Source organism: Orussus abietinus, unplaced genomic scaffold (assembly GCF_000612105.2).
Source record: "Orussus abietinus isolate OABI.00-Male unplaced genomic scaffold, Oabi_2.0 scaffold24, whole genome shotgun sequence".
In the NCBI taxonomy this organism is placed as follows: Eukaryota; Metazoa; Arthropoda; class Insecta; order Hymenoptera; family Orussidae; genus Orussus; species Orussus abietinus.
The window spans coordinates 672,115-684,325 of record NW_019394437.1 but is presented as its reverse complement, the minus strand read 5'-3'; the positions used below and the strand labels follow the sequence as shown (position 1 = coordinate 684,325).

The following is a 12,211-nucleotide window of genomic DNA, read 5'->3' as shown; positions in this document are numbered from 1 at the left end:
GATTTTCGATTCCAATCGTCCGGAAAGCCCGCGATCGGCTTCCTCCACCCCCGCGGTCGTGATTCGCGAGCTTGCAGTTACCTTTGTTAATTCGCCGACGTAATTAGCCCCAATTAGGCGAGGAGTCGGAAGGGGAGGACTCCATCGACGGTTTTTTCACGGCTTCGGCTCATCAGCCCGTGAATGCGCCCCCCGAGGGCCGATTTACCGATTGGAGGATTAAATGGAGTCGCCTTCTCTCCCGAGTCCTTCTTCGTCCTGCGTCGAGAGACCCTCGAGCCGGAATTATTCGGCAGGCAATTAATTAACAAACCGAACGAACCTACGAAACAATTGCAAAAATCCCTCTCCTCCATCCGACCGTAAAGAAAAATCCTCCCTCCCACATTCTACAAAATATTTCGCATCCCGAAGGACCTCGACGTCCTTGTCCCGCCGTCGAGTTTCCTTAAATCGCGGTGAAAAAGAAGAGATCTCCAACCGTGGAGAAATTTTTTTTGGGATAATGGAGATATCAGGTGATTTCGATAATCTCCTCGCCTTTGTTGCTGCGAAATATTTTCCGAGGGGATAAAAAGGACCCCGTACTATAGTCCTGGCCGACGTCCAGGGCCCACGAGTCGGGAAAAATGCTTATAACGACGAGCAAATATTTATCGAGAGACGGAGGCCGGGTGATTTCGTTTCCTCCCCCAAGGGTCGTCCTTTTTCCCAATTTCCTCAGGATTAAAACCGCGTTCTGACCGGAGGGACTAATTTCCCACCTGACGTTTCCTCGGGCTCGCCGTCACTCGCAGCTACTCGAACAGAAAATTAATTGAAAACGCGACGGGAAATTAATAAGCCCTATCGCGTCGTTTTCCGCGGCGCGCGCCATTTCGCTCAACGGGCGCGATTTGTAAATACAAAAAGTGTTGTTTAACCAGTCATTTATTTTTTTAACGCGAGCTTTAGAGCGACGGGTGCTCGGGCGAATTATGCGATCGATCACCGAGTCGACGAATTAGCAGGGGAATTAATATCGAGGGGAAAGTGGAGGCGCCGAGGGCGCGAACGGCGACCATCTTGGAACCGGCTCTCGGAATTTCCACACAAAGTCCGCTTTTAAAATTCGTCATCGGAACCGACGAAGACAAGTCGCACTCGGATTCGATGGCCGGTCGTTTTGGAACTGGCCTCCTGCATTTTGCACGATTGACGAAAGGGTTAGGGACGAAGGCCACCCTAGTGCCGGCCACGTGGAGGGGCAAGTACGCGTGTGAGGGTAGAAAACGCAAGCTTGACGATTCATGGGGCCTTTCGGGAAGAAGCATGAATTAAGAGACATCTCCGAACCCTCAACGATATCTCGAAATCCCAAAAGATCCATTCTCGCTAAAGCTCGTAAAGCGCGACAGACCCAGAATCCCAAATCCGCCCGGCGCAGCCGAACCGACTTTCCCCCCTTAACTATCCACGAGAGAGGAAAAAGTTCCGCATGAAAGTTCTTCGAAACTACATCCTCTACAATTTTCATTGAAACCGTTTTTCTCTACGACGCCTGGTTAAGGATCCAGTCGAGGCGGAAGTCGAGGATCCGCGAGTCCTCCGAGAGAACGCCAATTGGAGGTCGCTGCGGTTCGCCAATTTTTCTCGCTGGAAATTCGGAGTTTTCGAGGCTTTTGAAAAGAAAGCATGAAGACGTTTCTCTCGCAAAGACGCCTAATGGACTCGGTTGCGACAATGGGCCAATCGGACCCGTGACCCTTCCAGTCCGTCGGTCCCGCAGTATAAAAATCGTGGTCGCAGGCGGCGTCCATTGCATAGACAAAAGCTACACTTTTTTCCGGGCATTCCGGCCGGCAGCTGCACGAGGGGACATTACTTAATAAACGGGCGCATCCGGGGTGCGGTCCGGCGAGCATTGTTTCAGGGATCGGTAAATAGGCGCTCGCCTCCGGATACGCCTGGCCAAAGGGTTAAGGGTTACGGATTAAGGGTCGAGGCTCGGACCCACAATGGACACCTGGACGGGTCCACGGGAGTCCGGGCAAAAAACGCCAATCTCTTTGGACATCTGTCCGAAACCACGTCCTCCAACGTCCTTTCCGTTGGGCCTCGAGGAAATCCATTCAGCCTTGAGGTTTTCGCGAAAGATCCCCGACTCCGTCTCGCGAAAAATCCTTCCTTGGAGAAATCGCGAGGAAGATTGCCAGCCACATCCAGGAGTCAACTGGTCCGACCTGTTCCCCAAAGAAGACGCGAGGAGGCCCTAGACAATGGTACCCGAAAGGCCCCGTGAGAAGTCCGACTTCGTTGGCATGCACCGCGATGAGTTCTCGCGAATCGCCTTTTTCTCTGTCTTCCTGCCCCTCTTTCCTTCTCTCCTCGAGCTATGCACGAAGCAATTCGCACGCGACGGGGCCTCACGGGGAAATATGGGCCCGAAGAAGAGTCGACAGCTGCAGGCCGCTTTGTTCTATCTCGCTACAGGTTCTTGAATTTCGCACACGGTCCGCCATCTTGGGTTCGGAGTCCCCGAGGAGGCCGCCATTGTTTTACCTACCGAGGACCAGTTTTTGTTTCACTCGGCGCGCTTATTATACTTAAACGCTCTTTCTCTGGGCCTCGGTAGGGCCCCGAATCGCGCTCTCTCGCGTACGTATCCATTATTACGCGTATTATGCCGGGCGCGAGGGAACAATCGCGGACGCGGACGAGCCCGGGGGCCCCGCCAAGAGAATCCGGTCAAACGGTCCCAAGAGAACGGGCCCGCCAAGAGAGCAGGAAAAAGAAAAACAAGACAATGAAGGGGTTAACTCGATACAATCGCGCGACCCCGGCGCTACGCGTGATTTATTTTCGCAGCCACCCCGAGCCAGGCTTTTGTCTTCCGGGGACACCCTGGAGGCTGCATTAACGGGCGCGCTCGTCAGGAACTCGGACATTGTTTCCGATTCTTTATAAAGGACTCGAAGAAACTCGACGCGCCGGTTTCGAGACCGTTGGGCCTCGCTTCGGGAATTTCACTCCTCGGTATGAAAATTTAATGAGAGCGCTGGTTAAAAAAAAAAAGAAACGTTAATAAGCACGCTTAGACGGACACTCGGACATTGTTTCCGATTCTTTATGAAGAACTCGAAGAAACTCGACGCCCCGGTTTCTGGGACCATTGGGCCTCTCTTCGGGAATTCCTCTCTCTGAAATGAAAATTTAATAAGAGCGCTGATAAACAGGGAAAAATTTTAATATGCGCGCTTGGGCCCTCCACTTCGAGAAACTGGATTATTGGCTTTTATGTCACGAGACACATTTCATGCAACTTTTTTTCCCTCTCCCTCGTCGCGTCACCGACTCGAAAAGGCCCCTTCACGCTTTTGTCCTCATTCGTGACTGGGCTCTGCGCGAAATGCTTTCTCCCTTTTGTTTTTTTGCCCGTTCTTTTCGCCTCACCTATCCTGTTACCGTTTAAATTCGTAAGCGCTCCCCTGCAATCCGAGAATCCCGACCGAGTCGCCTTCGCATACGACTAGAGCCTTGTCTCTCCCGAGTGACAATGCCATGAAATTGTTCATTAAAAAAAATTCCAGATTTGACCATCCTCTCCTTACAACGTACCTCCTAAAAACCCATAAATGCGTTAAAGTTCATAATATTATCAAACCCCATTTTACAGATTGAAATTAACCACCCGCCCAAGAGTTCAAGTAGATTCCGCAAGTAATAGCCAGCCCCAAGAGCGATTCCCCAGAATTCCCTAGGGAATGTAAGTATCGAGGGAACGTGCGCAGAGCGAGCCAAAAGAAGAGAGCCTAGGAAAAAAGAAGATAATCCCCAGACAAGGCGCAAGGGTTGAAGAGGGAAGCCCGAAGGGAAAAAGAGGAAAGAAAATGGAGGAGGAGGTCGAGTTCCGGCCCCGATAATTTGTCGGGCTAACGAATCGGGCCGGTGGCATAAATTGAAACGCTAAAAGCGGAATTGGGTAGGAATTAGGAAAAACGCCGCGAAATGGGACGGTGATTACGTGGGAGGGCGTCGAAAGGGGGCGGCTCGAGGAAACTCGGAATCAACTCGGGGTTGCCGGGGGTTGGGACTGCGATGGAGGGTGCCGAGTGCCGCGTAAATAACTTCCATCTTCGAAGGCCACCCCCCCGGTCCCCTCGGAAAAAAATGAACGGCCGGGGGGACGCGAAATACTCTTAATGAGCAAAGACTTTCAAGTATTGACTCAAAATGGCGGACGCCCTTTCAAGTCGGCTCGTTAAGTATTATTCCGCGTCCCCCAACCCCGGGATTTTCCATCGCGATCTCTTTCTCGGCCGCGTTTCTTTCCTCGCCGACCCCCCCAGGGGGTGAGACCAGAGTCGATCCTCCTTTCGAGACTTTCGGATGCTTGTTAGACGGAACAAACAGGTCGGAACTTTTTTCTCGGTCTCGCGGCGTCAATTTCTGGACCCCTCGGCTGGTGCACCTTAGGTGGAGGGCCTTGCAAAAATTTTCAATCCCGATTTTCGACCTTCCATGAACTTTTTATGTTTTTTTGTCGAACTAGAAATGGCCCTTCCTGACGGGAAAAAAAAGAATACCCTCCAGGGTCCCACTCCCCGGATTTGGTTTTTCTGCCCGAGTAACGACGAAGCATCGTTTCAGCGACTTTTGAATTTCCTCCTGAGAGCGAAAAAAAAATAGGGATTATTAAAAGTACGTATCAACGAACGACAAACCAAACCTACAATTTGCTGCGATATCGCCGCGTCTGCCTGCGGAGCTTCGTTATCATTCGATATCGGTTCGAATGACGCCGTCGATAATTTGACAGCTTTTCGGAATGACGAGTCGGGGAAGGGGAAAAAAAAAATGCGAAAAATCACCTACGATCAGCGAAATTTCCGAAATTCGATCCATCCCACTTTTCCGAGAGGGCACTTCCTGCTAACTCTGCAAAACTCCTCCCCCGTGAAAAATTTGCATTTACCCAAGAATTGCGCAAGTAGCGATAAGATGCTCCACGTAAGTGGGAGGGAAAATCCTCGACCGACATTTCTACGGAGTGGAAATAACTTCGCCGAGAAGTAACCGCCTTTCGTGGTAGAATCGTGATAGAATCGCAATGAAAAACCTCGACAAGAGGAGAGAAAATGTATCCGAGGTCAAGAGGCCCCGAAAAATGGGAAAATTTAGAAGCTAGGGTTTCGACGTCAGACGGCGGGTGGAAAAATCTCAAAAGACAGGGTCAAGTCGGTCCGCCCCCGACCGACCTCGCCGGATCTTCGGGGGTGAATTATTTATATAAAAAAAAAAAAGAAAAAAGGAAAAAGGAAAGGCCGAGCCCGGGGCGAATCGGGCTCGTTAGAAGTTGGCTTCCCCGCTTTGAGTCCGCGTCCTCTGCTCTTCCCAGGAATAAGGGTTAAAAATGTATAAGACGAGGTCTAGGGGCGCCCGAGGGGTGAGAGCCGCGACTGCAGGCGGAGAGAAGTTTCATTATTGATCAAAGAAACCGAGTGTCGCGACCCACCCCCGAATCGCCGTGGTCCTATTCAGGACGCCTTCGGGTTTCCATTAAAAATACCGTCATCCCTTGACAAGGCCGCGTCTCGTACGTGTCCTGCAGACCTAACCGACCAATCGGGCGACCCCTCCAATCGAGTCGGTTCCACCCCCGGAACTTCCTTATCCGCTCCCCCGTTGCTCGGTGTCGGTCCTCCTTTTTCTTTCTTTTTCTTTCCCTCCTTCCCTCTCGCCTTGGCAACATTGATCTCCAGTAAATCTCGATATCGGGCTCGTACGACACGCTGCACGGCACGCAAAACCTGGGCCATCGAATGCAGACGTTTAGGAAATATTAAATATAAAATCCCCCTCCCCCCTAATATCTCCTAATTTATTAAGTAAGTTTATTTGAACATTCTTTAAAGTGCTAAAAGAGAGACACCTTGGAGAATGTCCAAGACATGATATATAGGTGATACTGGGGATTAATGGAGTAAAGTAGAATAATTGAATGTTCCGTCTTTATAAATGTTTAGATGTATTAAAAATTTATATGTATTGTATAATTCTGAATTTTCTTTTTTTTTTTTTATTTGGCATTTTTCAGAAAATACACACCGTTCCAGCCGCGTCGCAATGGCGCTGGGTTGCCGAGGAGAATGGGCTTCATTGACAGAATCTTCCCTATGAATTGACTTTACCGACAGAGTAGAACGCACGTGGAGTTGTAAAATTGTAAACATGGCGCCGCGCCTGAAAGCGAAAGGACCTCCTAGGAAGTTTGACGTAAATCGCATTCCCGGACAGCCGAAAAAGCGGAGAAAAATCACTCTCGTGTTCGACGAAGAAAAGAGAAGGTACTATGTAATCATCGTAGCTCGATATAGTAAGAGATGATTATAGGACGGAATTGAAGAGAACCTAACCTCGCAGGATCATTGAGTCACTGCTGTTAAATAAACTTACTTAAAATTATTCAGAGACTTCCTATGCGGATTTCACAAGAGGAAGGTTCAACGTCAAAAAAAAGCCCAGGAAGAGCTGAAGCAACAGCTAAAGGAAGAAAAGAAAAGAATTAAACGTGATGTAAGAGAAGCGATAGTCTGCACTTAATAGTAGTAACGTAAGAAAATTGAATATATTTCCCTTCAACGAATTCTTGATAATGCAAACCTTATATTGCAGGCTAAAGAACATTTTAAATCTCTCGTCTCGAACCGTGATGTCCCCGAAGTACAAGAACTCCTTTCACGCAAGGAGTACGAGATGGAAGGACGAACGGTTAGTATTTTGGAAGTGAACATTGGAGATTTAACTCAGGACAATAAGTGGATCGGTGAAAATAAAGTCTCGTATGAAAGTGACCATGAATCTAAAGACGAAGAAGAAACCGATGATTTTGAAGACGTCGCTGGCATGGAACTTAACCGCGATCGCCCCAGCCCTGTTAAACCTGCAGTTACAAAGCCTCCTAAGAAATTTAACACGGAAAAGGATGTTAAACGCGTCATAAAGAAAACTGCGACGAAAGAAATTCAAAAGAGCAAGGCTTTTCGATTGAAACAGAAATTGGAACGGACAAAAAATAAGAAACAGTCCTTAAAGAAGCAGAAAAATATCCAAAAGAAACAAGAAGGAAAACGCGGGAAAAAGGCACCTCGTCGGACAGCTCGAACTTGATCTCTTACTAGATAATTACAACGTACACCAAAATACGGATTGAAAGTAATCGAAGAGAGACATGAAGAGGAATGTTACATTAATGAATACACACTATTTGCAAAATTATATAATGAACACTATAAATTATTATTGAAATATATATCTTGATAATGAACACAAATTTTCCGAATAAATACTGCAAACCAGTTATCATAACTTGAGGAACATTCATTTCTTAACGGAACGATTCTTCCTGGCATAGGGACAAATATCTTTATTGAGGCACTCTCCACACTTTGGAAATCGAGGTAAGCAAGTTTCTTGCCCAAAACCCACAAGCAGATGATTTACTTCGCTCCAGAGTTCTTTCGGCAACCAATCCTCTAATTGAGTCCTAGTCTCTTCCGGTGTTTTCGCCTGCTTTTTCACCCACTCTAAACGATTACAAATACGATGAACATGGGTATCAACACCAATACCAGAAACCTGTCCCCAGGCAATTTGCATGCAAATGTGAGCCATCTTTGGGCCAACCCCTGGCAACTCGCAGAGCCCCTTCAATGTCTCTGGAATATCACTGTTATATTTCTCTATTAATATCTTAGCAGTCCTCTTTATATATTCCACTTTTCTCTGTAACGCAATTTTGCCATTTACTGAAATTAAGCTCTGTACCTTAAGAAAGTAACATAAGACACATTTAAATCTCTCACCTTCCAGAAACCCACGGGATAAATTAATTTACCCAGAACATCATCCGGAGTGGCAGCAATTGTCTCGGGAGTGCATCCATAAATGATTAACCGTTGCATGGCAGCATGCGTTACTTGATCCTTTGTCTGACTGCTCAACATCAGAGCTACTAATGATTGGTATCTACTAACCGGTGCAGAAGCCTTAGGATCCGCACACTTGTGGCATCCCATCTCGTCGACAGGAGCTGTTTGATATTTTCTCATTTCCTTGATGTTCTTGAGAGTAACCTCCCAATTCTCGGGAATCCATTTTGAAGTATCTTCTGAGGTTCCCTCAAATTCATTAGACTCGTCACACTTGATCTTGACGGGTTTATTTTTTTTCTTTGCGATTTTCTTTGGCTCATGGGCTACCGTTTCGAAGTACTGAGAGGTTGCCTCGGAAGATGAGGTTATGTCCTCTAATCGTTTCTTGGATCTTAAAACTCTGGGTGACGCGAGCACGTTTAGATTTAATCTCTTGCTCATTCTGCGTCTGATCTTAAGAAATTCTTAATCGATCCAAATCAATCTTACAGTTGCGGTGTTCCTATTGTTTACAAATAGGTTTAATCAGAGATGAGTTGGGAGATTGCTCACGGGCAGGGTCTCGCGATCGCATTCTGTGCTGCCTTCTGATTTCGTATGTTAGCTTTCACCTTAAGAATAATTATACCAGAGATGATCTTTGTTGGGGCCAGAGATGAGCCTGCTCATCTCTGTTGGGGGCAAAAAACGATGAAAGCTAACGTACGAAACCAGAGGGCAGCACACGATGCGATCGCGCGACCCTGCCCGTGAGCAATCTCCCACCTTATCTCTACCCACTTATTGAAAAAAACAGCAAATATGTACTTCTAAATTGTAACTATATTTTTTCTACATGAACACATGAATCTAAAAAGCACCGAGGTATGAATACTCTTTTCATGGTGTACCACAAAAGTTCGTTGATTACTAGCAGACACTTGGCACTACAGGGTCAGTCGTCAAGTCGTTTATTTTCTCATTCACGACATGGCTTACATAAAACGATACATAAAGTCGAACGTAATACATAAACTCATTACCTACTGATGCTATTTCCTAGATACAAGATCAACACGTCGATGTCCACGACGCAATGAAATCTACCGACTTGTAAATGGACGGAGTGTAAATTATACACACAAGTTCGTCAGAACAAAAATGTTCGGGCATTAATTGCAGGAACGAAGAAATACATGATTGGGTTCATAAGTCAGCTCCGACACTACCGCCACCAGGATGGGCACTTTTGCGCTACTGCTTCTAAACCGATGCAACTGTAATTAGTAGTCAAGAGTGATACTACTTACAAGGGATGCATGTAATTACCGATTACACAGTACTTCATCGAAAGTCTCTACAGGTATTTCCTCAATAATTATGTTAATTAAACAGTGAAGGTAAATAATGCTGCCCATCCCTGAGCACTATGCTAGGCATTGCATATGAAAGGCTTAGCAGGGTTTGGAGCAATTACTATTAAAAACCATCATTCTTATTTTTCCCCACCAAGAATAAAATATAAAAACTCACTTTGAAGGTACAAAATTTCTTTAAACGAGTGAGAATGATCATCGGAAAAGAACTACCATGATTAGTCATACCCAAAATTTCTTTTTTTTTTTTTACACTAAAACAAATAAATCCAATCACATGCAGTCTTAACGTGGAAAGAGCATATTCGCACGGAATGATAATAGAAAAGTGATTGTTGTTTCCATTGAGATCTCGTATGAAACCACAGCATCATTCGAACAACTTTAACTTAACCGATCTGTGATATGATAAAAAAAATTAAAATCAAGCAACATAAAGAAATAAATGTTCAGATGCAAAGATAAAACTTATGGCATAATTTCTTTGACTTAGACACAATGTCTGCCAACGGAGTTACACATTTTATAAAAAGAACTACGCTGTACGTCAGTTAAGGTGACGCAGCGGAAAATGCCGTTACTCGGAGCACGTTATTTCCAAACCCTGCGAGGGGGGTGCATATACATTAGCCTGTTGAAGTGACTTGCAGAGAAATGCAGAGCTACACGGAAAAAGAATACATTGACGTTCCAATGATATGAACTAGATAACTGCATTGTTACGAATGATATCAAAAGAACGAAATGTTGCCAAAAGAGCTGCTATACCAACCTTGCTGTTCAATTTCAATAATTTGCCACTTTAAAGCATTACTTCTAAGTAAGTCCCATGCATACGTAATTAATTACAATTATATAAATATAAAAAATTATGTATATAAATTGCAATTATAAATTATTATATATATGTACCACAAGTAACCTTCCCTGTCTTTAGACCGTGAGCAGCTGATTAAATATAGATTTCCGTGTAGCATAATCTTTAAGAGTTAAAGTTCAATGGAATTGATGGAAGCACTCACGAGGAGAGGAAAATAACGAGCTAGTAAAAAAGGCGAATACGAAGATCTCAGGATGGGGCGACTTCTTCGTTTTAGAAGAATTTAATGAAGAGAGGAAGAGAAAGCAAGAGTCCATCCTTCCGTGAGGTTCTTACAAAGAAACCGAGGGATCTTTCGTACTCATCCTGGTATTTGATCGGTGGTTTTTGGAGCACCAGGCGCCAAAGCTGGCATGGTATTATCCTGCATAAGAGTTCGAGTCTCCTCTTCCTGGTCAGAAAGTGGAGCAGCTGGAGTCTCGTTGGCGTCGTCGGGTTGTTTCTGCTTTGGCTGGCTGGGCAGCTCCGTAAGTACCGGCCCGTACTGCGAAGCGGAACCCACCAGCAAGTCAGTGGATGGATTCAAACCGCCCAACATCTTTCCACGTAGCGACGCGCACATAGGGTAAAGAAAGGAACGAACGAACGAAAGAGCTAGTGTTTCGGTCAGAAATGACAGAGACGTACAAGGAATACTGACTGCGATTGGGGGTCTATGTGTACCTACCTGACCACCACCACCAGACATGCCACCTCGTTGGGATTTCCTACGACGGAAGAATCGTAGCCAAGCCCAACCTGCTCCTGTTAAAACCGCAACCAAAAACATCGTCTTGGCCACTGTCATCGAACCCACTCCAGTGGATCGTCCTTCCATCTCAATTGTCCCAGGCTTTTCACTATCGGAACCTTGACCTCCGTCGTTTACCTTGAAAAACAAATAATCTGTTAAGAAACGTAATATTTCCTACTCAGTTTCACTATTTTTAAATTTTTATACAATCTTATCTAGAAGCTTATCAAGTTCTTGATAACAATCGCATTCTTGATGGTATTATACTTTCGAACCCATCCCAAAATTTTTGTAAAACTCCGTCCATAGCAAAACTCTAACTGCATTATTATGACTATATCCTGTAAAAATAAATGAACGTGCATCCACTAAATGCAGTTCGCACGTGCTTTATTACCAATGTAGCATTGGCAGGACGAGCCTCTCCCGAGGATGTTAAAAATATCATCATAGTAACGAATCCTGTAAGAAGCGCCGCCAATGTAACGGAGAGCAGGACCCATTCGCACCATTTACTGGCACTGATCTTGTGCCTGGACATAATGTTAAGAAAACCTGCTCCGAGGCGACTTCGCTCCCTAGTGCCATCGCCACTCGTATCGTAGGAATACCCTACAGTTGTAGGTTGATAGACCGCTTCGCTATCTGGCATCGTGGTTCTTATTTATGCTTCGTTGCTCCAAAACCTGTCTGATCACTTGTGTCCTTCGAGATGCATTCTATCGATGCTAATATATCAATTGAACCTCTTCAGCGATACTAGTATCTTTCGAGCCTTCGAGGTTAACCTCCAAATATACCTGTGACGGCTTAAGCCGTCGATATCAATAAATACAAGAAATGCAGGTTTTCCACTTGCGAATCGCGCACGCGTTCGTTCGAATTGCTTTCAGAAGGGCTGAATCGATTATGTGGATGCAATCACTTTCTACACTGCTCTTCAGTGATGGACTATAATGCATGCGGCATGAGAGTGCGTCATACTTGTTAGGATATCGTTGGATATGTACGAATACTGTAGACCGTGTCGAGGAAACACGTCACTAGCCTACGTGAGTATTCCCACACGAAACAAACCAACGAAAGTCGAAACGCGTCACTCACTGGAATGTCACGCGCAGGCAAACAGAGCACTCGCGCAGATCAAAGTGTCAAAATGCACCATCCACTGCAGTCACGATGCAAAGTGAATGCAAAGTGAAGGAAAGAAAATTAGGTATGCTCAGGTATACTCGAGACTCTCAAGTGCGCCCAGGACTACGATTTAATTAGACTGGACAAAAACCTTTGAAAAGAGTCCACATTAGTTGCCGTACTCTAACGACTCCCT

At 45.7% G+C, this 12,211-nt stretch overlaps 3 protein-coding genes across 4 annotated transcripts; 1 reads left to right on the top strand and 2 right to left on the bottom strand.

Annotated features, from left to right (window-relative positions):
* Window positions 1-6,210: 6,210 nt before the first annotated feature.
* Window positions 6,211-7,347, top strand: LOC105701734 (nucleolar protein 12). Its single transcript, XM_012428746.2, has 3 exons — window positions 6,211-6,326; window positions 6,450-6,555; window positions 6,655-7,347. The coding sequence occupies exons 1-3, from the start codon at window positions 6,211-6,213 to the stop codon at window positions 7,147-7,149; spliced, it is 717 nt and encodes a 238-aa protein (XP_012284169.1). The 3' UTR covers window positions 7,150-7,347.
* Window positions 7,256-8,729, bottom strand: LOC105701732 (endonuclease III-like protein 1). Its single transcript, XM_012428742.2, has 2 exons — window positions 7,845-8,729; window positions 7,256-7,764 (listed from the first exon to the last, which is right to left on the bottom strand). The coding sequence occupies exons 1-2, from the start codon at window positions 8,352-8,354 to the stop codon at window positions 7,360-7,362; spliced, it is 915 nt and encodes a 304-aa protein (XP_012284165.1). The 5' UTR covers window positions 8,355-8,729; the 3' UTR covers window positions 7,256-7,359.
* Window positions 8,730-8,847: 118 nt separating this feature from the next.
* On the bottom strand, window positions 8,848-12,132 carry LOC105701733. 2 transcript variants are annotated; one of them, XM_012428743.2, is made up of 3 exons: window positions 11,279-12,132; window positions 10,816-11,016; window positions 8,848-10,686 (listed from the first exon to the last, which is right to left on the bottom strand). In XM_012428743.2, exons 1-3 carry the CDS (start codon window positions 11,531-11,533, stop codon window positions 10,450-10,452), a joined length of 693 nt encoding a protein of 230 aa, XP_012284166.1. In that variant the 5' UTR covers window positions 11,534-12,132; the 3' UTR covers window positions 8,848-10,449. The 2 variants fall into 2 exon arrangements, with proteins under 2 accessions (XP_012284166.1, XP_012284168.1); XM_012428745.2 differs by having other exon boundaries at window positions 8,848-10,632; window positions 11,279-12,131.
* Window positions 12,133-12,211: the final 79 nt, after the last annotated feature.